General features: G+C 43.9%; 1 protein-coding gene across 3 annotated transcripts in view; it reads right to left on the reverse strand.

Moving 5' to 3' along the window:
- The window catches only part of NCAPD3 (non-SMC condensin II complex subunit D3), a 71,062-nt gene that overhangs the window by 10,499 nt on the left and 35,766 nt on the right, over positions 1-24,797 (reverse strand). For all 3 annotated transcript variants that reach the window (XM_055273827.2, XM_055273826.2, XM_055273825.2), the window contains exons 17-28: positions 21,561-21,752; positions 21,133-21,230; positions 20,887-21,002; positions 17,308-17,415; positions 15,060-15,174; positions 14,872-14,979; positions 13,467-13,705; positions 12,686-12,765; positions 5,278-5,415; positions 4,829-4,962; positions 4,356-4,555; positions 1,199-1,309 (exon numbers count right to left, since the gene is read on the reverse strand). In XM_055273827.2, coding sequence (XP_055129802.1) covers positions 1,199-1,309; positions 4,356-4,555; positions 4,829-4,962; positions 5,278-5,415; positions 12,686-12,765; positions 13,467-13,705; positions 14,872-14,979; positions 15,060-15,174; positions 17,308-17,415; positions 20,887-21,002; positions 21,133-21,230; positions 21,561-21,752 — 1,639 coding nt within the window. The remainder of the gene's footprint in view (positions 1-1,198; positions 1,310-4,355; positions 4,556-4,828; positions 4,963-5,277; positions 5,416-12,685; positions 12,766-13,466; positions 13,706-14,871; positions 14,980-15,059; positions 15,175-17,307; positions 17,416-20,886; positions 21,003-21,132; positions 21,231-21,560; positions 21,753-24,797) is intronic.

Raw genomic sequence — 24,797 nt, forward strand, 5'->3', positions numbered from 1 at the left:
TCTTCTTCTGGAGATTTTACAGAAAACCTTTTCTCATGCCTAGGGAAAAACATTCTTAGGTCTTAAAGAGGGGTGCCAGGGGCAAGACCACTTTGCTAAGAGAAAGAATCATTCCACCTAACAGTAACAGGGAGAAAAAGACACTGCAGTTCCAACTAGGAGGGAAGTCTCAACAAAGAGAAGGAATCCATGCACTTTTCCAGCTGCCACTAGGAGTGGGTTTCACAGGCCAATGAAGAGATTCCCTCAAGCTACTGACAAGAAGCGGCGTGTGGCCATCCTCTGGGTGTGTGCTCACAAGCAGCGGGAAGACTTATTTTTCTTAAGTGTTTAAGTAGTCTATGTAGGATCTAAGCTCTGTTTTTTTTTTTTTTCCTTTCTAGGGTCTAAAATAGGGCAATAAAAACAAGAATATTTGGAAGTTTTTATTTTTAGCATACAATGAGACTATCTTTCCTACCTTGGCTTCCTAGTATAAAAAGCTATTTGAAAATTTATATTCAATGTAATTTTTGTTGAGGCCTTTATTGGAAAAAAAATTGTAGCTTTTTTTGAGGAAGAAAAACACATAATGTGAACAGAGATATAACTGCTGAATTAAAGAAAAACTATGTTGCATTTATTTCTTAGTAAAAGATTTTGCCAGAAAGGTCTGAGGCCCCACTTAGGTCTGCCCTGCAAGTCAACACCTCCTGGGTTTGCTCAGACTCAGCTCCTCATGGTCCCCTTGCTTGACAAAGAATTCAGCCCAGTGACGGCAGCTGCCAAGGCAGCTCCTGCAGGGCAGTTATTTCCTGACCTTGTGAATCCGAGTCAGTGCAAAAGGTAAGCACCCTGAAATCAAACCTGGAGACTCACTTTCACCTTACGGCCCAGCAGCATGAACGAAGATGACCGTGTTCTTGACCCCAGCTGGGAAAGTTTTCCAGATGGACTCGAACTCCATTACAGGAAGACTTGCTTGGCACAGTGGGCCGGCTCTTCACGGCCCTGGCTGCACATCCAAGGCAAAGAGCGGCTTTGGTGGAACCCACAGCCACCCCCTAGCTCCACAGCAGTTACCAAGGTAATGTTGGGTTTGCAGAATTTGGGGTTCTAATCATTCACTGATTGCCTGCACCGTCATAACTGGCAGAAGATCCTAAGTAATGAACTGGTAGGAGAACAACAACCACAAAAGCACAGGCTCCACCCTTACCCTGAGATAGTGCATGAGTTCCCGCAAAGCTGGGATCTTATTTTTCTCCAGCACAGTCTTCAGGGAGATGATAATTGGAATAATATTTTCTATGAAATTCCTCTTCTGAACCTGGTATCACAAACAAAGACATGTTTTAGATGTATGAACTTCTGAAAGACAAAGGCCTCTCCTTGATCTAGTTCTTTGAGTACAGCCACCCTACCACACCATGTAAGTTTCTTTTTGCTTTTCATTATGATACTGGGGATGTAGAGGACCTCTGCTTTTCTCTGGGAGACTTTGTAAGCATTACCTCAAAACACTCTGAAGGCTTTGTACGATAGGGTGGGGACAAATACTACTCATATATTCTAAATGGGGAAAAAGAATTAGAAACATGTTGAGTAGCTTTTGACAAAAGCCCCGAATCTCCACAGAAGACCCTGAGGGACCTTGGCTCTCGCTCCACCTTCAGTCCTCAGTTCAACACCCTCCCCTTGGAACAGAAGTCAGCTCATTCTGCTACCCAGAGGGACACTTTGTATTCCTGCTGGTGAAGGGACAATGGTCTAAAAATGGCTAAGCATGAAGACAGCCAGCTCTGTCTCTCTCTGTACGCATCTACAAAATACTATGAATTTATATATATAGTACCTGATTTGACCAAGTCTTCACACTTTACCTTGAATGCTCACTAACCACAAATACTCTGCACTGAATCTCTTTAAATTAAAAAAAAGCACTCTAGTAGCCCACATATGCAAGATTTATCCTCCTGAAGCTGAAAGTACTCTTTTCATTCTCATTTAAAGTCACTATTATATGTTTCTTCCTTGTAAACCACTCATTTCTAAAAAGTCTTATCAGAGTTCCTGAAACAGGAGGACAACAGGTACAGAAATAAGCAATTTAATAAACCCAGATGTGAGCAGATGTTACGTTCAGGAATAGTCTTAAAAAGTGGCTTCCATGCATTCCCTTGACAAGTATTATCAAGCACCTTCTCTGTCCAGGCAAAGAGCTAACCCTCTGAGGATGCAAAATGAAGCCAAGCATCCCTGTCCTCCAGCCGCTTCTAGACAGTGTGTGTCTCAAGGGAAGAGGTGTTAAGTGGCAGGGTGTTAGGGAATTTAGGTATGGAGATGGGATGCCTAAGGAGTGCATGGCCATCTGATGGATGATCCTGAGGATGTGTGGAGAAGGGAGGATGGGTGGGTGAGGGCGCTGCAGACTTTAGACCCAGAGGCAAGAGCACAGGAGCAGGGTGCAGCTCGCAACTGAGGTGCAGATGGCAATTTGAAGTGGAGAGGTTAGAGGTGAGGATGGAGGGAGGTATGGGAAAGGTGGAAGGCACATCACAAGTTCTTGTTTACCTTGAAAAAGAAGAATCAGGGTTTATTCAGAAGATGACAGGAAGCCACCAGCATAGTTTTTAAAGATTTCACTAGTGAAGTATAACATATGTAATAAATTTACCCATTTTAAACAAACAGTTCCATGAGCTTTGACAAAAGTCTATATGGAATAACCAGCACTACAGACCACTCACCATCTATCACCCAAAAGCTTCCTGCCACCCCTCACAGTCAACCTGCCTTTAGTCTGTTTCAGATATAATAAAATGATCAAATTTGTACTTAAGAAAGACTGCCGGGCTCGGTGCGGTGGCTCATGCCTGTAATCCCAGCACTTTGGGAGGCTGAGGCGGGCAGATCACGAGGTCAGGAGATCGAGACCATCCTGGCGAACACTGTGAAACCCCATCTCTACTAAAAATACAAAAAACTTAGCTGGGTGTGGTGGCTGGTGCCTGTAGTCCCAGCTATGAGGGAGGCTGAGGCAGGAGAATGGCATGAACCCAGGGGGGCAGAGCTTGCACTGAGCAGAGATCATGCCACTGCACTCCAGCCTGGGCAACAGTGCGAGACTCTGTCTCAAAAAAAAAAAAAAAAAATTAGCCAGGCACAGTGGCAGGGGCCTGTAGTCCCAGCTACTTGGGAGGCTGAGGCAGGAGAATGGCGTGAACCCGGGAGGCAGAGCTTGCAGTGAGCTGAGATCGTGCCACTGCACTCCAGCCTGGGCGACAGAGAGAGACTCTGTCTCAAAAAAAAAAAAAAAAAAAAGACTGCTGTGGCAGCGAGGTGGTACATGGCCTGTGACAGAAAGAAACCAGAAACAGAAAGGGTGGTAAGGAAACCATGGAAATGGGATAAGCTTAAATAAGGTCAGAACTAGACAGATAGATTGGTAAGAGAAAACAGGCAGGATCTTGTGGCAACATATGATCAGAGTCTATACCCTTGGAGTCAAAAGCCTTCAGGGGCCAGGTGGGAAATACACATTGGCAATCCAGGCTAGGAGAAAAACACAGGCCTGCAGAGGCCTGCGGCAGCCAAGCTCTGCCCCAGTCATTCAGATCCAAATTCTACAATTCCTGCCAACAAAAGCCTCAGCCTGACGCACCAGACCCCAGTCTGCAAGAGCACCATAAACTGTGGGAGAAAGAGGAGATGAAGAGCAGAAAGAAGAGATGACTGAGTGAGTTTTGACAGAGTAAGTCAGAGACACCTGGAGCACGTCCTGGCAGCAGGGGGACCTGAGCTCAGGCTCATGAGAAATGCTGGAGCAGGAAACAGGTTTGAGAACTGTCACCACCTGGCAAAGTTAAAGCCACCAGTAAGCAAGCAGTCAGCACTAGAGCATGGCACCAGGATTCCAGGGAGAACAGGGAAGCCAGTAGATGGTGGGAAGAGTGGGACACTCACTTGTGAAATGAGCTTAGGGGAGCTGCACACTCACTTGTGACATGAGCTTAGATGGAGGGGCACACTCACGAGATGAGCTTGGGGGGAGGGGTACACTCACTTGTGAGATAAGCTTCAGGGAAGGGGCACACTTGTGAGATAAGCTTAGGGGAAGGGGTGCACTCACTTGTGAGATGAGCTTGGGGGAAGGAGTGCACTCACTTGTGAGATGAGCTTGGGGGAAGAAGCGCACTCACTTGTGAGATGAGCTTAGGGGAAGGGGCGCACTCGCTTGTGAGATGAGCTTGGGGGAAGGAGTGCACTCACTTGTGAGATGAGCTTGGGGGAAGGGGCGCACTCGCTTGTGAGATGAGCTTGGGGGAAGGAGTGCACTCACTTGTGAGATGAGCTTGGGGGAGGGGTGCACTCACTTGTGAGATGAGCTTCTTCTGAGCTTCCTGCATGACTACATTTGCCAAGGCCATGTCATCTTCCTCCATAAGGAGGTCCTTGTCTGGTTTAGATCTCATTGCCAAAAGCTTGATCTCCTTTGAGCTGAGGACCTCGAACGTGTCTGAGAGTAACTCACTGGCGTCCAGGTCCAGGGGTAGGATGCCATCAGCAAAGCACGCTGACAGACAGAGAGAGAAAATAACGTGAGCTTCTGAGAAATGCTCTGGCCCAGACAGGAGGTGTAATTCACACAACTGGGGGGCCATCTGAGGCTGTCAGGGGGTCTGCAAGGGTGTTTTGTCTGGGGCACAGCTGATGCCAGAGAAGGACAAGATGACAGGGGTCTTCCTGCAGTGCCAGGGTCTCCCTTACTAGAGGTCTGCTGGGCCATTATCAACACAACATTTCATTTGCAAACACATACATTTTCTCGCCCACACACTGGGCTTACCCAAAATACTAAGGCAGATTTTGGAAGTGATGTTGAATCGCTGTTCATCTGTGAAGTGCTCTAGAAGAAATTTGTAGATTTTCATTCGTCTCTCTTTGTTTGACTTTCCCTTCAATGAAAACAGCCGCTTCTCTCTGTGGCAGAATAGGACAATGTTACTGCATCACATGGGCACGGGTGTAAGGGATTTAACACTGCATTTTAACTGCATCCTAAAAGCTGCATGCCAAAGACTCAAGTGCACTACAGAGATCCCAGTGCTCATCACAGGCACTGCCCTCAGGAAGCGATTCTCACGACTGCATTTTCTTACGCCATCCTGCCAAGCCACAGTAAAGACTTGGGGCAGGGTCTGTGTCCAACCACTACATGCAAAGAGCCAAACCTCCCCCTGATTCCCCAAGCTCTTACCCAGATACAAGGAGACCAGACTTAGCTGCTTCACTGACCTCTCTGACTGGGGGAACTTGTTATACTTCTCATGCTTCTCATAGTTATTAAAGTGAAAAATACACTCAATGAAGTGTTGGAAGAACATGACAGGGTTCCTCTTCAGTAACAGGTGAGCCAGGCAAAACTCCCCGAAGCTGCAAAGGTCAGAGAAACAAAGAGGGAGACCCGTTTGCTATGTACCGACAGTCTCTGAATACACAAAGAACTCTGCTGAGCAGAAGAGGGCTGTGCATAAGCGTAGGGATTCAAAATCTATCCCAATCAACAGCTCCCTCGGACCCAAAGAAGACAGAAACTCAGCTATTTGGCCTGTCCTTGCTCCACAGCTTCCTTTCTCATCCAAGGTAAGTTGATTTTTTCCACCAGGTTTCCTTTCAAAACTGACAAAAGGTGTTGTTATCCAGCTGCAGTTCAAGTGGGGAAGGCAATCAAGCAACTTAACCCCAAAGCTGCTTCTGCAATTAGAGGCCAGTGGTCTTACAAGACTGATACAATGACAACGGTCACCAGAAAAGGGATATCTGGCCTTCACCTCCCAACTTCAAGTTTGTCACCCACAATTATGAACAAAAACCAATTTTAGTAACTGGAACGTTTTTCAAGAACAAGGATTAATGACAAGAGCTTCATAGTTTGGATCAGGAGGACAAGTTCCCTCTGCAAAGCAACTGACTCAATGCACTTTGGAATCACCAGCAAGCCCTGGGCACTCTCCTTCCACCCATGCCCTCAACACATCTGTGCAATGCTGCACATGGGACACAGATGCCACCAGGACCCCACCAAAATGAAGATTTCCAATGCCAGATGTAAACAGGCAAGCTGTTTGACTACAGGCCACCAGAGAGTTTCTGTTCATCACGATAGTGGGTGACAGAATGCCAAAGCACTGATTTTTGCTGATGGGTCAAACCAACATGGTGCAGGGCTCACTGTGATCCATTCCCACTGTCAAGACCAGTGTTTTAATTTAATTTCAGAGCTCGAATGCAATTTCCACCCACACAGGCGCACCAGTCAGCTCTCCTTGGGAGAGGAGCAGTGTCAAAGACTGTCCAAACAGCAGACACTGGCTCTGGAGGGCATTGGGACTGTGTAGGAGACTGACCTCTCCTTTCCCCAGTGGTGCTCCTTACGCCAAAATTCAAATCAGTTTGTGTTCACAGCACACATATCAACTAAAAATCAGAGAAGGTAGATGAGAAATCATGATGCAAGTAAGCCCAGATAAAAATTCCACTGCAGATAACTACACCTTGACTATTCACCTAGGAAATAAGGGAGCAGCTTGACCTAGAAATATGAAAACAAAATAAATAAAACTCTATTTAATAACGAGAATTCCTTGAGGCAAAATTCACTTAAGGACAACTAGAAGCACCTGTCTGATCTAAGAGCAGTCAGTTATATTTTGTACAAATTATGTTGTTTAATGAGCCATGTCTGAAAGGCAAAGGTCATAGTATCAGATGAAGTTATTTCTAAACAAGGGTTACTGTCGTAAACCATCTGTGACAAGAATGAAAAAAACCACTAAACAAACAAGGATTTATCTTCTGTGGTATTTTATTATAGTTAATCTACTATGGCATGCCAGTTTCCACATTATGTGAACTTCCTCCTCAGAAATGAAGTCACATATACGAAAATGTAAAGCCAGATAGAATCAGCAAATCTTCCACAAGAAGAGGGTTCCCTCTGAGTTTGGACTTGATGTCAATGCCAGTCGACTCAGTTAGGTCAAGAATACACATGGGTGGAGGTGACCCACAGGCAAGATACTGTGGAGTTTAAGCCCTAGTGAAAAACTCGCTGAACCATCTATACAAATAAATTCCATAGCAACATAAAACCATGCCGGGATTCACACGCTCAGGGCTGAAAATGCAGTCACAGAGCTTTCTAGCAAGAGAAACTGGAAGCCACAGCCAATGTGTGATATCCACAACTCATCTTGGCTGCTGTATTCACTGGGACTTTATTAAAAGGGCAAGTTTCAGCCTTGATTAGATTAAGATGCACAGATCCTGCAAGCTTCCTAACTGGAGAAAAGGGACTATTTTGTTTCTCATTTGTCTGCTGAAAAGTTAGGAGAAATTAACATTCTAAGTAATGCTTCCTAGAACATTCCTTTAGAGTGACAAGAGGCAGCAATCTCTAGGTATGTGGATTAGGAACCCTCCAGCATTCTCAAGAAATCTTAGTAAGCTGAGAGTTCGGTCAGCATCCTCTCCCCAGCCCTCAGGACAACCACTAGGAACACACACCCACACCACCAACCAACTCAGGGATTAGGTCTAGGGATTGCACACAGCATGAGCTGCATGAATTATATGGAACACAAAGGGAAGACCAGCTAAATCTGAGTGATTACCTTATCACAGCCTTGTAAAAAGAAGTTATTACTCTCTTACTAAGAATCGAAATCCAGGATATTCTAACAGCCCAAAAGGCCACAAGGTAAGAGCCATGTGTCCAGTTCTGTTTTCAGCTTTAGTAGGAAACATAGAAATCTGACTTCAGACTTCTTCATGAGCTGAATGCCATTCTGAAGCAGGGTGTCTGTTCAATACAGGCAGCCTCATGAGTTCACGCTGAACTCATGTTCCTGACCTGGCCTACAACACATGTCTGTCTCAGGTTAGGACTGGGGTTCAGACCCATCTATACCAGAATTCTACCTGAGGCTTGAAGCAGTATTTCCTACACCCTAGTTCTCCCTGGCCACCACCCCAAATGCAAGCGCCTGTGATGGTCTGTCTAGACCCTGGTCATCCCTGCACTGCTGCTTCCTTCCTCCATGTACTCTGCACTCCAGGCTCCACGGTGAGTCAGGCCCTACCCTCCCCGGCTGACTCTCACGGCACTCTCTTATGCTTCCTCTTCATAACTGTGGGCCGGCTGTCCTCCCAGCACACCAGTTCTCTCAGCCCTCCCAAGGGAAGGCTGCTTCATCTCTCAGTCAGAGGATGAGGAGCACATTTCCCGGACCCCCAGTGCCTTCCTGCCTCCACCCACCAAATGTTCACTGCATGTCTGCTTGGTTTCATGTCCCTTTTCTAGGGATGCCGAATAACAGAACCAAACTCATGCCCCTCAGGAAGCCTATACATAGCGTGTGGACCAGGTAGTGTGTTGCCAAAAGTGCTCTGACACTGGAAGACAGCTGGAAGTGGGTCCAGTGAAGCGCGGAGAGTGTGGGCTGGCTGCTGGCTAAGACGCCTCCACCTCCACCTCCCTGTGGTGCTCCCGCCATCTGCCTCTTGTGCTCTCTGCTACCTGGTTCCCAGTTTTGCTCTCCATTCCAAATCCCCACAGGACTCCCCATGCAGATGAGCTACTGAATGCCCTAACTTTCTGCTTTCCTGACTTCATTGTTTCCAGTGACCATCCCATCTGGACCCAATGTCAGCAGTGCAGCCACGCCCTGGACCCTGTTGCCACACTGGAGATCAAAGAGTCCACTGATGACTACCCTGCTGATCCTTCCAGTGTCTGGCTCCTGACTCCCTCACCCCATTCTGATTGTTCCAGGGCTTCACTGAGCCCTCCAGACAGTCGAGTGCTTGCTTCCTTTTCTCCCAAACCAGGCCATCCTTGTTGTTGCCTCCTTTTCTATCTCAATGGTCCATTATTTGAGGCGCTGTCCTGCCTTGAGCTTCTGGCCCCACCTCTCTGCACTCCTGCGGCAGTGCCCGCAGCGCCCAGTTAAACTACAATGATCTGCTTATTACTTGGCTGTCGCCCTGTGATTACAAGGCCACCACCTATCGGGCAGACAGGAAAACAGATCATAGAATTTTGTAGCCTCTAAATTTGGGGTTTACAAAACCAGCAATTAAAAATGTCATACAGGCCAGGGGCGGTGGCTCATGCCCAATCCCAGCACTTTGGGAGGCTGAGGTGAGAAGATTGAGCTCAGGAGGAACACAGTGAGGGCCTAACTCTACGGAAAATAAAACATGAGCTAACTCTTTGGGAGGATGAGGTGGGAGGGTCACGTGAACTTGGGAGACTGAGGATGCAGTGAACCCTGATTGCTCCACTGCACTCCAGCCTGGGCAACAGAGCGAGACCCTGTCTCAAAAAAAAAAAAAAAAAAAAAAAAAAAAAAAAGTCACACAGAGGGGGCAGGCAGTGCAAGGACCTGCAGGGGAGGGCAGAGCTTCATTCTACAGAATGTGGGCGATGGGGAGGCAGGGCTGCAGGAATGAGTGGGGTCCAGCTCTAGTCCCTGTGGCCAGCCTCAGAAGTGACCATCGTCCTGATGCAGCCTGTGGCCGACAAGCTCTCCGTGGAGGAGCTGTGACTACTGAGGCCTCCAACCTCATAGTTGTTCAGTAGGGGGCTGCTGAGAAGGTGCTCACAGCCCCAGATCCCAGGGAGGCGGGGGATGGTGGGGCCAGCACAGGTGTGGTCCAGGATGTCCTCTGAGATACCACAGATGGATGACGGCTTACAGAGCATGTGCTGCTGAGTGGGGCTGATGGGGAGCAGACCTGGTTCTGTGTGCAAGAGGTAGAAACCCTTCCCCCAGGGCTGTCCGCGCTACCTGCCCCTGGCCCACCCAGACAGGAACTCCTCATCATCCGCAGCATCCCAGCTGCTGAGCTGCTGGAGGACAGCAGCACTGGGGCGGCCCCACCATGCTGCAGCCCCTGGCCCCACTGCCACCTGGCCAGGCCTCTGCCTGCACAGGGCTCCTCATTCAATCTGGATGGAGGGCAGACCCTGATGGAGGGGCTGCCCTCCGTTCAGATTGTCCAGACTCTATCTGCAGTCCAGCTGGTGCACACATCTTGAAGAGAGCCACTGGTACCTTTTCCCACCCCACACAGAGACTCCAACTCACTGTCTGCTTTGTGTGGGCTAGGGTGGAGGGGGACTACAGGCTGGGCTCACTAATAAAGACCCAGAACCTCAAATTAACCATGTATAGTGGCGCATGCCTGTAGACCCAGCTACTCGGGAGGCTGAGGCAGGAGAATCACTTGAACCAGGGAGACAGAGGTTGCAGTGAGCCGAGATCATGCCATTGCACTCCAGCCCGGGTGACAGAACAAGACTCCATCTCAAAAAAAAAAAAAAAACAAACAAAAAAACAAAACAAAAACAAAACCCAGAACCTCAAAGAAAAGAAAAGTCATAAAAAATTCAATAGGCTGTGTCACCATAGTCTCTTCCTAAGATCTGCATTAGCAGAAACACACGAAAAAATGTATTGCCTGGTGCGGTGACTCAAGCCTGTAATTCCCACACTTTGGAAGGCCAAGGTGGGTAGATTGCTTGAGCCCAGGAGTTTGAGACCAGCCTGGCAAAAACCAGTCTCTACAAAAAAATACAAAAAGTAGCCGAGTATGGTGGCATGCACCTGTAGTCCCAGTTATCTGGGAGGCCGAGGTGGGAGGATCACTTGAGCCCAGGAGGTCAAGGCTGCAGGGAGCCATGACTGTACCATTGTACTTCAGCCTGAGCAACAGAATGAGACCCTGTCTCAAAAAAAAAACAAGCAAACAAAAAAAAAACAGCATCTAACATAGCAGATAGGCATAGCCTTTGACCTAAAAATCAAAAGTCAGGCACAGAAAGATATATATATATATACCACACATTCTCACTCATATGTAAGAGTTAAAAAAAGATAGGGTCATAGAAGCAGAGAGAAGAATTGTGGTTATTAGAGGCTGGGAAGGGTATGGTAAGGCTGGTTAACAAATATAAAATTACAGGAGGAGTATATTAAAATGCTCAACAGCACTGTAGGACGAATATAGTAACAATAATTTACTGTCTATTTTCAAAAAGCTAGGGAGAGGATTTTGAAAGTTCCCAACACAAAGAAATGATAAATGTTTGAGGTGATGGTTATGCTAATTATCCCGATTTGATCATTACATGTTCTACACATGTATCAAAATATCATTCTCTATCCCATAAATATGTATAATTATTACACGTCAAATAAAAATAAAAGGAAAATTTTCAGAGAACAGACTAACTTAAATTACAGTTAGCAAAGTAGTCATCGGCTTTTCAAAGCTGAAAATCATGGTCTACATTCGAACCATGGTGTCAACAAACCCAGGATGCAGACATAAAAGGGAAAGATTAAGGGGGAAGTGTTAAAATGCTAGAAGAGACCCTGGTAATCTCACTACTCGGTAAAGTATCTTTATGCTCTCCATTTGATTGATGATCTCAACACCCAGATGTACAAATCCTACCTACAGTTTACTCATTGATCATTGCTCTTTTTCACATACACGTATAGGAGCTAACAACAGCGGGGAAAAATGAGGAAATGCAGGTTAAGTAACCGATTTTACCTCCCAGGTGCATCATCTGAAAGCATTCCCAGCCTGTCTGATTACACCTTCTCCCGGGCCACGCACTGCGTAGAAAGCCCTGAGAGGCAGTATAGTGGACACGTTGTAAAGGTAAGAGGGTGTGTGAAGCTATCTAAAAAAAGGTGACAGCCTTAGCTTTTTGCCTCCGGCTCTAGGCAGCAGTAAGTAGAATATTAGTTTTACTGGTTTGTTATGTGAAATGTTTCCCCCCCTTGGAAAATTACACCTAAAGAAAACTGAGCAGAAACTTCCACAGAACTCAGAGTAAATTACTGGTGGCTATATTTAGATCCAGAGGGACCCACTGTTACCAGCCATTTATAGTTAATGAGCTCTATAAAGACCTCTTCCCCACTGTGGGACTTTGCCATGGCATTCAACATTCTACTTTCCAGTTGCAGACTTGCTTTAAAAAGAATTATTGTTACAACAAACTCTAGGGTAGCAAATTCTATCAGACCATTTCTCAACCCCTTGAAAAAAATCTTTTAAAAAAAAGATGCAAGGATAGAAATTAATAATTGCCAAAGTCACTCCCCTACGCCATACAAGTCTGAAGAAATGCCCATTTCCAAGGAGTCTTGTCATCTGTACACTTGATTCCACATTGTGCAATTTCATCTTAATTCCTAGTTTCTTCCTTAAAATTTCTGCACTTAAAGTCTCACCTCTTTAACAAAATTAACTTTTTTTTTTTTTTTTTTTTTTGCCTAGAAATTAACAGTGAGTTTCTAGCGGCTGCTCCTCTATACGGTGTAATACAGCAAGCATATAATGTTCTTCAAGCTCCTTCAGGAACAGCAAACACTGTCAGCAAGTGCAGTCAATGCTGAGATTATTCAATGATGAATCTAACCATTTTCTTTTAAACTTTTGTGCAAAACAAAGGTTTGTTATACGCTTAGCATCTTAAAAATCTGCTAATTTTCCTGGCACCTACCGACAGCTCACTAAATCCTACTTAACTCTAAACCAATCTGAAAAAAAAAAGAGAAATCCAGCACACAACAGAAATGAGGTAAACTGTTGAGTCATCTGACGTGAGGAAAAGACTTACCTGGCAATGTCTGGGTGTGAATCGATCAGAGTGCTGACAAATCGGAAGAACAAGGAGCCCTTCCATTTCACAAATTCCTCCTGTGCAGAGAGAAGCCGGCATGTTTCAGAGTGCGTTATCATGGGCAAGCTTCACTGTTCCCAGCCACACTCCACCCACCACGCAGTCTGTCCCCGGCACACTGGCTCAGTGCACAGGCACACGCTTCCAAACCGTCGGAATGTACTGCGGAGAAGTGTATGTGCAGAACAACATCACCCTTCTACCACAGGAGAAAAATGACTCAAAGCACGCGGCATTAGAGGGATGGTGCCACCCTCTATTTATAATACGGTTCATAATCGTTCACTATGTTCTTCTGCACACGGAAACGTCCCACTAGACTCGCAGAGCCCAGCGCAAACACCTTGATCCCCATTTTACGAAGGGAGAAGTTAGCTCTCAGAAATGTGGACTTGTCCAAGTTAAAAAAGAATAACAGAATTCAAACTAGAACTACTTGTCTACTGAATGTGCTTTTCTCTACATGGTACTTATTTTCAAAATGAAACTTCTCACTGCTTGACAGGACGTCTGAACAAAGTCCCAAAATGAACATTCACAAGTAACACTGTTTAGAAGGTTGTGCTGAACATCAGAAGAGTAATACTCCAGACCGGAGACGAGACAACCATTTCTGGATTCTACTACAAAGCAAGCACATTTCCTGCGCTACTCAAATATTCCCTTCAACCAGAAGCAACGGTGAAGGGGAAAGGACAGGGTGAACCCTCCTACGCACCTGCAAGAGGTTGGTAAGCAAGATGAGCGTCTGCTTCCGGATGAATGGGTCGGAATCCTTCAGACACATGGAGATGTTGGGAATATACTTGTCCACCATGATGGTGTAGCGAATGCAAAGATCACACATCACGATGATGACGTTGTTGCGGACAGCCACGTCCTCACACACCTCGAGCTCTCGCACCAGGGCTGGGATGCTCTTCTTTGCCAGATCCTCGTGCTGTAAGCACAGCTTACCTGGCATAGAAGACAGGAAGATGTCTCAACTGTATTCTAAATCCTAATTCCATTCCTAAATTTTCTCCAGATACATCTTGCTAATGGCTTCTATTTCATCAAAGTTAAAACATCATGCCCACAATCACAAACAACAAAAAACTAAAGGCAGACAGACCCATCTTGAATATTCGAATAAAAATACCTAAGGAGAAATAAACCCCCCAGGAGTTATATACTATGGGATGTTCCTTTACACTAATAAAAACACCTTCCTTTTAAAGTCAATATTTGAATTTCGCAGTTATCCACTTACCTGGAAAATGATCAGCAAAGCCTGAGAGATGAAACATTTTACTCCTGATCATACATATCCTCGACAGATGCTAAATACCCATGGCTGAATTTGAAATCTGAGCTAGGTAAATAGGAAAGAATGCATGTCCCCTTTCTTTCTTTCTTGTTCATAGTTGAAAAGGCTGCTGAGTTTTGTTTGTATGTTTCTTTTGTGCCTGGGAAATGTTTTGCAATTCTTGGGTATTTGAAAAATAACTAATATTACAAAAAAATTAATAACTTAGGTAGCATGAAATATACACTCACACTAAAGGAAAAAAAAAAAACAAAATACAATTTCCAGCACAGAGGTCGGTGTTTTCAAGATTAAAAATAGTTTGAGTTCATGGAGAAATATGTAAATAGTCATCTAGCGAGTTCTGCAAAGTATTAAATAAACCATTTCCTTTTAAGGAAAATTTATTTCTTCATTTCCAGAACTCAGTGCAGTGCCCGGCACAGTTCTTGATGAACAGACTTCGTGGTGCTGCATTATGAATATAAAAAAATTACAGGAATATTAAAGTCAAGTGAAGGTATTGAAAAAAATTACACAAACAGGTATAATTGTAATAAATTAACATAACCCTACTAAAAAACAAAAGCTCCCTCTAGACCCTCTAGAGAGTACCTGAGTCTTGGGGAGTTACCAGCCTGAGGGCTCTCATGACCAGCACGTGGTTATGCAGAGCTCAGCACTCAGATCAGAGCCACCTCTAGGAACCACATGGCCGAGAGCAGACACAGACAGGCTCGGCAGCCCCTGACACAGTCCCATGGCTGGGCTTACTTAAGACAACAGCTACACACAGAACTTGATGTCAAGCCCCATTCTCCCACGTTTTTCTTACCTAAGGTAATGATGGCATGTGCTCTAATCACAGAGGGCATGACAGAACCTCTGACCTGGGAGGGTGGCTGAGATGCTGGGGCATCACTGCTGCCTTGAGATGACAGTACTGCAAGGAAGGGAGAGAAAGTTACTGACAGAACCTTGAAACGGCATGCATGGTATAGAGTATGATTAAAAGTGCCTTACAATGGTCAGCATCAGCAGACGAAGCCAGGACGGACTGAATCAGAAGGAAGACGCGCTTCTCCACCCTGGCTGGACACAGCTGGGCTATATCCCCTAAGGTAAAAATGTACTTCACCTACAAAGATAATTGGTTTTACAGTAAAAATAAGGCAAAAGAAAAGTGAACTCTAGCTAGATTAAGGACATGTCAATGGAGTATTTCCTTTACCCCCAAATTTAAAACAATGTTACTACTTTTCGTTTCATAAAAATACATGGCTATTGTAAAAACTTAGTCACTATGTAATGAAACTCATCAAAAATTAGGGCAAGCATATAATTTTATCATCTAAATCTAGACACATCTGCAAGTAAAAGGGGGTGCTATTTAGAATTATGTTGTGAAAATAGGTGTACGCCAGGGTTATCTTGGGTAAACTGGGATACATCTACCTATAACCTTACCACCCGGAGACATCATTGTTTTTGTGTATAACTTTTTCAAAGTATTTCTATAGTCACACGGCTTTATGTTGACTTTTCTTATACACTTACCAAGTATAGTATTTTGAAGTCTGCAATGATTACTTTGAACATTAGGCATCGTTTCATGTCAATATATATGACACATGTTTAATGACTACATAAGCATGCCATTTTAAAACTAGGACTGTCATCATAACTTACTGCACTATTCCAGTATTAATGAACACTGATGCTGTTTCACTTTGCTAATGTTTCGATTAGCTCTGGTGAACACCTGTGTATCCTTAGATACCGCTCTCTTTCCTCAGAAGTAAAATCCAAGCTAAAGAGTATATAAAGCTACTTTACATTTTGAAACATATTTTCAAGTTGCCCTCCAGATTATTTTTCTATGTAGACCCCATCCAAAACCTGCTCACAGCTGCCATGCTGTGTTTATTCATACATTCAGTTTAACAACTAAGTAATATTGTTCTTTTTTTATTTACACCCCAAATGGAGGGATGATGCTGAATAGTAAAATGTCAAATAAAAGCTTATTCTAGGGTAAGAAAGCCAATAACAAAGTATATGGGTTTAAAAGAATCTTGAAATACTGTATCTCTTCATTAAAAAAAAATTTAAGTTCTATTTAAAGAAGCAAGAATGAAACTATGTGTATAAGGCAAAACCTCTCCATAGTATATTTTGACTGAAGAGTAGATTTTGACGACACGGTTAACAGTTGAAAAAAACCTGGGGGAGGGGGGTGGGGACAAGACTCACTGACCATATTAAGCATCTTTCTTAATGTGGGTAGAAATGAGAAGAGTAAGACCCTCTAGAAACCCTGGGCCAAGCCTGTGCTACACTCCCTGGTGCTCTTACCTAAAGCATCCAGGTTCCCACAGTGAGGCTTTGTTTTACTGATCACGTGCACAGTAGTGCCTCAAGCGCAACGGTCTTCTCTTTTAACAAATCTAAGCTTGGTCTGTGGTCACTGGGAGTTAGGAGAGCTAGGCCAACAAGCAGAAACTGAACACAGAAAAGATGTGCTCTACTAATTTAAATCTATGAGAAAAATGGCCCGCTTTGGTTAAATGATGACCTGTACTGAATGGCATCAAAAAGCAGCTCATTTCCTTTACTGGACAGAGTCAGATGCTGGAACCAGAATTACTGCCATACATCTTGCCCCCAGGCAGCCACTGAAATCAGCCAACTGTCCCGTCCTGGCTCACGGGAATCTCTCGCACTGTTTACAGTTTCTAAAGCAGGGGTGCCATGGAAAACAATCTCAGGGCTCCCAGGTCACCTGTGTTTTGAATTGTCAAATCTCTCATTGTATTTCAGTCATTACTTGGCAATGGCTCAGCACTATTCCCCAGTTCTACTGTCTGATGTTCAAACAGCTCAGAAGACATGTTAAATTTTTAAAAAAGCAAACACACAAACCAAAAACAGTATACTCACATTATTATTTCTTACCTTATATTTCTAAGTGTGACTATACCAACCTTACAACACATACTGTGTTTTACCTACTGAAATCAGGCTTCTCGTAAGACTGAACTAGATGAAGCATATATCATTGAGTTTCCCCCCCCTCCCGATAACAAGTATATAAGAAAAAAATGAATAGGTTATCAATTTAAAAATATCTTCTAAAAAGAGAGAGTAAGCTCTAGGCTAAGACAGCCCTTTTGTTAAAAGCATTTAAAGCATACATTACAAGGTCATCTTTAATAAAACCTCACTGATAAAATGGAAGCGAAAAGAATGGTTGGGAAAAGCAGTCGCTTACCAACAGGTCTTCGTCCATATTCCCTGTTCCATTCTCCTTGAGAACGACGTTGGAGAGGTGGTGCTCGCAGGTGGACAGTACACCCCCACACACCTGCTTCAGCAATTCCTATGGCAAGTCAAAGTCATCTCTGAAGGGCCCTGCACATCTCCCCGACTACCCATGAAACACCATGTTCTCAGAAGAAACTATGCTCTTCAAATGGATAGGCTGTAGGGCTGCTTTCTAGCTTTCCTCTTTCCCACAATTTGTCCAAAACCACAATGACATGCATTTAGCAATCTAGCCATGAGTACTGGCTAAGTGGAATTTATAAAGAACAGTGTATATATCATCTTTCTTTTTACATTTGCCCTATAAGAGCAAAAGGCCATGTATTTACAACGACCCCAGGTAGTAATTTGTAAGAGATCTATAATAGTAGTGCTCCTCCAAAAATACAGAAATAAGCTGTAGTTTTGCTGGCATATACAGATGATGAATTAACTACTGTGATCAACATTTTTTAAAGACATAAAATAGAGTTGCTATTCTTCTGAAATTTATTCATTAGGGACAAGTGTTCTGTGTCTCTTATTGATGACAATAACTTCAAGGGGTCACTTCCAGTGCACATGGGACTGTTCCTCTATGTCAAGAGAGCTCCCAACCACGTTCTAGAATTCTCGGACCTCGTTTTCTGCAGGAAACCATATTCCAAAACACCTCGGTTGAGCTAAGCGCCTCCATCCCCTTGCTTCCATGCTACCCGATGCCGACTTTTACTTTAGGAATGGTTACATTATGTTGAAACTATCTGCTGATGTGCATGCACCTCCCCTGCTCCGCTGCAGTGCCTTAGGGAGGGACCTGTGGTAACCACCATCCAGTGCCTGGCAGTACCACAGCCTGGCAAGCCACCACTGTGAGCAGCATTTCTAGTCTGACTTGCCCTAATGTATCTTGAGACTATTGCCTTTATTACTTTCAAAAGAACTATTGCATTTAAAGTTTTAATAGATTGCACAACCTGGACCAGAACATTGGCCCAGAGTTTCTGCAATTCTTGTGCTTGATCCCACAGTACTCAGGCCAGAACCTGGGCACTATGACTAGTAAGTTTCGGTATCACAGAATCTGGGAAAGCCGACAAGGCCGCCCAGTCCTGGCATCCTCTCCACATGGTGGCCCGTTCCAAGTTCTTGTCCAGCTTCTCCCGAATACCTCCCATAACAAGGGCCATGCTCTGGGGCAAGCCCTCCATTTTGGGCAGACCTCAGTAAGTCTTCTCTGCAGTTCACCAAAACTTATAATTTCTATTCATTGGTCCAGATAGGTTGTCTGGGAATACCAAATAAATCCAATTCTTTTATTTGAAAGTCCTTCATAAATTTGAATTTAGCTAGGCAGCCTACTGTCCCCAACCCCTCCCTTCTCCATGCTAAAGACTCCAGGCCCTTCTGCAGTTCCTTACAGAACTTGCTTTTTGATGCCCTTATTTAACTGCTCTCCTCTAGTTATATTCAATCTCATCAACACTTCTCTGTAAATCTGTCACTGATACTGACTTATCAGCCAGGACACAGGACCACTGCTCCTCTTGTTCTAGACACTATTTCTACTGACACAAGATCTCATCAATTTTTTAATAACAGTCACAAAACAGATCACAAAAATGCCCAAAGACCACAGTCCTTTCATATATACTGCTGCTGAGCTATATCTTTGGGTAATCTGTTGCTCTCAGTAAAATAAATGATATTCACTTACAGAGAAAAGAAAAGGAGAAGTGTGTTTAGGGGAAACAAGCGGGTCACATGGATTGAAAATATCCTAACATTCCAGAAAATCTCAGGGCCTTGCTCCTCTGTCAACCACCAAGTGAGGTTGTGTCGGCAGATTAAAACCGTGGCGGTCTTTGCTAATGCAGTAGTAAGCCCCACCCATTTCCAGCTCTTAGTGTCTAACCTGAACACAGTTCTTGCCTTCCTCATAGGCTCTCATGACAATGTAACCACCGTCCTAATGGCCCTGGGCCAGCAGCAAGCAGCAGATGACTTCCTAGGCCCTGACTGCGCGCTGTACACATGATTCTTTTTCCAACCAGTGCTGGCGAAAAGAAAATTAGGAAAAAGTCAGAGGCCTTAGTTCTAGTCCCAGCTTTGCCGGTAGTAAGTTGTGTACCACTGAGCCTGGAAGGCTTGCGGTTTCATAGTCTGTTACGTAAATTCCTCCCTGATTACTCTTTCCTCAGTCTTACCACACCTGTAATCCCAGCACTTTGGGAGGCTGAAGCAGGCGATAACTTGAGATCAGGAGTTTGAGACCAGCCTGGCCAACATGGTGAAACCCTGTCTCTACTAAAAATACAAAAATTAGCTGGGCCTGATAGCATGTGCCTGTAATCCCAGCTACTCGGGAGACTGAGGCACGAGAATTGCTTGAACCCAGGAGGCGGAGGTTACAGTGAGCTGAGATTGCGCCACTGTACTCCAGCCTGGGCAACGGAGTGAGACTCCATCTCAAAAATAAAAATAAAATTTTTTCATATAATTTCTTGGGTCTTGAGATAAAGGGTTAGAAAAATCAAATAATGCAAGTATCCCTTTCATCAATAAAAGAGCTTAAAGATAGATACCAGAAAAACACCAGACACCATTTCGTAAGAAATAGGTCAACAGTCTTAAGTCCCAAGCAAAAAAGTTACAATCATTGTTTTAATTGATCTGTTAGAAGTAGAAAATGTAACATCTTAAGGAAGGGCTTTTTCTAATGAACTTGGTCAAGAAAAGGAAACACAGGAAGGCAGTTGGGGAGATCAGCTGAAGCCACCATTTTCTTTAATTCTGGAAAACTTAAATATATCCCAGCAATTATTTAATTTTTGTTTTCTGTAGCCATTATTAATAACCCCAGCTCTAAATTTTTTCATTATGATTGGTACTAAGAGTGTATCTCATGATAAAAACAGAATAAATATATGGTAATAAAATGATTTCTTCAGTTACTGGTACGCATACCCTTTAAGGAGTCAAAGTAACTCTGCCTCCCATAAATCACTGATTTGGATTTCTGTTTATGCACATATAAAAACATTAGCTCTGGGCTATAGGCAACTTTGGGGACATGATACCAACAAGAGATATTTGAATAGTGTAACCGCATAGTAACAGGACAGGCATGTCCAAGATTATGACTTATCAAAAGGTCGGAAACCTGTTCTGGGGGAACTTCCTGCTTAAGTGGAAAACTGCCTATAAATGTTCTTGGAATGAGAGTGGAAGTCAAGGAGAAAGATAACCTTGCAGAATTCTCATCAGGAAATGACAGACAATCAACAGGAATGCCTACCTACAGACACTTGCACCTGCGATCAAGGTGGTGACCATCTAAGGGAGCCATGTCTCTTCGGCAGCTAAATCTTCTTGGGGAACGTCAATTGCTAGTTATGTAAACCTTGCCTTGTTGCGGCAATAGCTGCTGGGGACATCCTTACACGTCCTCTTATTTATAGAGAATGCTCCTCAAACTTCAAAACACATACAGTAACATCCTAAGCTCAAAAAAGTCAGAAACACATCAGGGAAAGTCTGGCCATACCTGCTCCTCTGCTGGTGTCTCTGCAGATGCTCTACAAAGCCTCTGCAAGGCGTCAACAGCTGAACTGATCACCTCTAGAGACCACTGAAATCCATTCAGCTTACACTTGACAGCATCTATGAAGGAAGTCAAAACCCCTGAAGTTCAACTGCTTAAATATATTCAGGTATATATATACACACACACACACATACCTGAAATGAACAGCAATGCATTTTCACGTAAGATTCTCCAGCAGACACTCACCAGTCACTTTGTCCCGGGTGCTCTTAGGAAGCTGCTTTGCAATATGCCCAATCACACAGAGAATATGTCCTAACGTGTTTGAATTGGGATTCTGCTGACTAGAGGAAGGGCAGGAGAAACACGGAGGGAGAAGCAAGTTAAACACTGCTGCCAACAAAGGCCCTTCTTCTGGATTAACACTGGAGGAAGCAGGGTAGGTAGCATGGCTTAGGAGTCAAGCTGGGGGAACATCAAGGCACTTAATGTACTTAGACAAAGGGGAAATGGGTTAAACATGATTCTTATTTTTTTCACACTTGTTTTATACCAGGTTTTAAACAGAAGCTCTCTGTATATGAATAGCTGTGAAAAAGCCCACTTCCTTAAGCCTTGGGTTTTGTTTCTAAGACTCTTCAGTGTCATTACTGGTTACAATAGAAGATACAAACCTGCTGATTTTCTCCCAGGATTGTACTATTCTGCTGTAGTCCAGCCTGGGTGAGGAGCCAGCAATCTTGGAGAGCAGCATCCAGGCAGGTGCCGAATGTTCCGTGCCAGTGTGAGATATTATATTGTTTATAAAAGTGGGTGAGAATTTTTCTTTCTTGGACCAGATATGAAAAGCCTTATTTAAATATCGGCTGGAAAAAAAAAAGATAGAAAGGCAGAACTGCAACTGTAAATATACAAAATGATACAGATCGGAGCCTCACTGAAAGGGTATCAACTTCTGCTGCTCCAGGACTCACGTGGCACATGAAACTTTTACACGGATGTTCCTAATTAGTGGCATGCCTGATACCAAACTAGGTACCTTTTAAATTTTTATTATTCTACAATCAGTTATATTCATTTTTCCCCTCATAAACTATTTCTTAAAGTAAAGAATAAAATTTCACAATTCATTTGAGACTCTTCTTATCCTCCTCCCCTCCAAAATTTCTACATAACTGCATGGGGTCAGTTACAGATACATCCAGAGCTTACACAGTTATAGAGACAAAAATTAGTAACATTGCCCTTTTTTCTTTTTTTTTTTCTTGAGACGGAGTCTCGCTTTGTCACCCAGGCTGGAGTGCAGTGGTGCGATCTCGGCTCACTGCAAGCTCCACCTCCCGGGTTCATGCCATTCTCCTGCCTCAGCCTCCCGAGTAGCTGGGACTAAATGGCAGGATTGTAAATGACAACCTAACAATTAAATATGATCTTAAATGAGCTAAAATATGCAGTAACTTAATACCACTCAGAAATAGGTATTTCAAACCTTTTCAAAATAAAAAACCATGCTTCTGATGTACTAAAGTGTTTGTGTTATATTACTAGTTTTTGAGACAGCGTCTCACTCTGTCACCCAGGCTGGATCACAGTAGTATCATCACAGCTCTCTGTGTAGCCTCCACCTCCTGGGTTCAATCAATCCTCTTCCCTCAGCCTCCAGAGTAGCTGAGACTACAGGCATGGTCACCATACCTGGCTAATTTCTCTCTCTCTCTCTCTCTGTCTGTCTTTCTTGAGACAGGGTCTCACTATGTTGTCTAGACTGGTCTTGAACTTCTGGGCTCAAGCCACCCTCCTGTCTTGGCCTTCCAAAGTACTGAGATTATAGTTGTGAGCCACTGTGCCTGGCCGTCACTGTTGTTTTAGAACTATCTCTTATTTTACTTCTTCCCAAGTCACTGAATGGGATCATATGACTCATGAGACAATGCCATATTATATAGTTAAATGAAGAGAAAAATACACTTCTTCCCTTGATTAATTTTTCTTAGACTTCTAAGAAAACACATACACATACATACACACATGCGAACATCAGGAATTCCTCATTAAATTGTTTTTAAAAGGGAAATTCTCAAAGCATACAGAACAAGGTACCTATAACAAAATAAACACATCTATATACCATAATAACCATATGCATATAAATGAAGTTTTGTTAATATATCAGCTATTAAAAATCCATCCACAGATGTCAAGTCTTAATACAGTTAGCTTACAACATGATTTATGTCTGATTTATGTCCAAATACCACAAGATATAAGCAATGAACAATTATTTTAAAATTTATTTTAAAATAATTATATAAAATATTAAGTGATGTTTATTATATGCAGGCAACAGAATGGGGAAAAAACCCTCTGAACTTGCAGAAATCTCAAACTTGGCTCCTCTTTGACAACTCCCAGCCCTCCACTCCCAGCCAGCCTCCCAGCCCAGCTGAGGGCCACAGCCATTCCTCACCTGGGCAGACTGTGACCCAACACACTAACTTCTGTCTTAGTACCAAAACCAACAGCCATGCTTCAGGCCCGTCTCCATGGCCTCCACCAGAGGTTACTGACTACTTTTGCGCTGAGACTCTGGTCCACCAGTTGGATCTCTTTTCATCTCCTTTAACTAATTCCTGTCTTCTAATAACTAACTGCTGATTTGAAAAGCTCTATTCTTAGTCCTATTATCTCCAACCTAACTCTGGGTGACCTCATGCATTACCGAGAGCTCCCAACTGAGATGTGATAAAGCATTCAAGTTGAAGCTGGGTTTCCATCTCCAGCACTCCCTCCGTCCTCGACCTGCCTGACCTCTGCTCTCCACATCTCAGTCAACAGCAATTGATTTAGGCATTTTCCTGAGATTTCGTAGAGCCTTCTGGCCTCTGAGCTTTTGCATGACTATTTCCTTCCTGGTAACCCTTACTATTCTGGGTGCTTAATTCCTACATATTCCAAATATTCTGCCCATGCCACTACTTCTGGGAAGCCATCTTAAGCTAGAAGAAGAAAGAAGGAGGACAGGAACAGGAAAAAGAGGAAGAAATAATCACCAAAATGCCATGTGCCCTTCCTCTGTTCTCCTGTAGCTCCCTTTCCACTAAAATTGTGACTTGCTTTTGTCTATTTCACTAGACCAAGAGCAACTGGAGTAGAGGAAGTGCACTGAACTATTCTGTGAATCTCCAGCACTTAGAACCAGTCCTGGAAAATGAAGTCCTCAAAATATGTTTGTTCAGTTGAATAAACTATTTCCTCTTCCAATTCCTCCAAACCTCAGGCTCAGCTTTCATCACTTCTACCATTCCCTCCTATAGGGCCTTTACAGGGGTGATGAAGTTAAAACGTGGCTGTTAGGGTGGGTCCTAACTCAAGCTCAAGGTGAGAGGTGAAGCCAGTTGGACGTCTTGGGTCGAGTGGGGACTTGGAGAACTTTTCTGTCTAGCTAGAGGATTGTAAGCGCACCAATCAGCACTCTGTGTCTAGCTAAAGGATTGTAAATGCACCAATCAGCACTCTGTAAAAACGCACCAATCAGTGCTCTGCATCTAGCTAAAGGATTATAAATGCACCAATCAGCACTCTGTAAAAACACACCAATCAGCACTCTGTGTCTAGCTAAAGGATTGTAAATGTACCAATCAGCACTCTGTAAAAATGTACCAATCAGCACTCTGTGTCTAGGTAAAGGATTGTAAATGCACCAATCAGCATTCTGTAAATGGACCAATCAGCACTCTGTAAAATGGACCAATCAGCAAGACATGGGCAGGGCAAAATAAGGGAATAAAAGCTGGCCACCCAAGCCAGCAGCAGCAACCCGCTTGGGTCCCATTGCACGCTGTGGAAGCTTTGTTCTTTCGCTCTTCACAATGAATCTTGCTGCTGCTCACTCTTTGGGTCCGCACTGCCTT

Source organism: Symphalangus syndactylus, chromosome 3 (genome assembly GCF_028878055.3).
Source record: "Symphalangus syndactylus isolate Jambi chromosome 3, NHGRI_mSymSyn1-v2.1_pri, whole genome shotgun sequence".
NCBI classification, from domain to species: Eukaryota; Metazoa; Chordata; class Mammalia; order Primates; family Hylobatidae; genus Symphalangus; species Symphalangus syndactylus.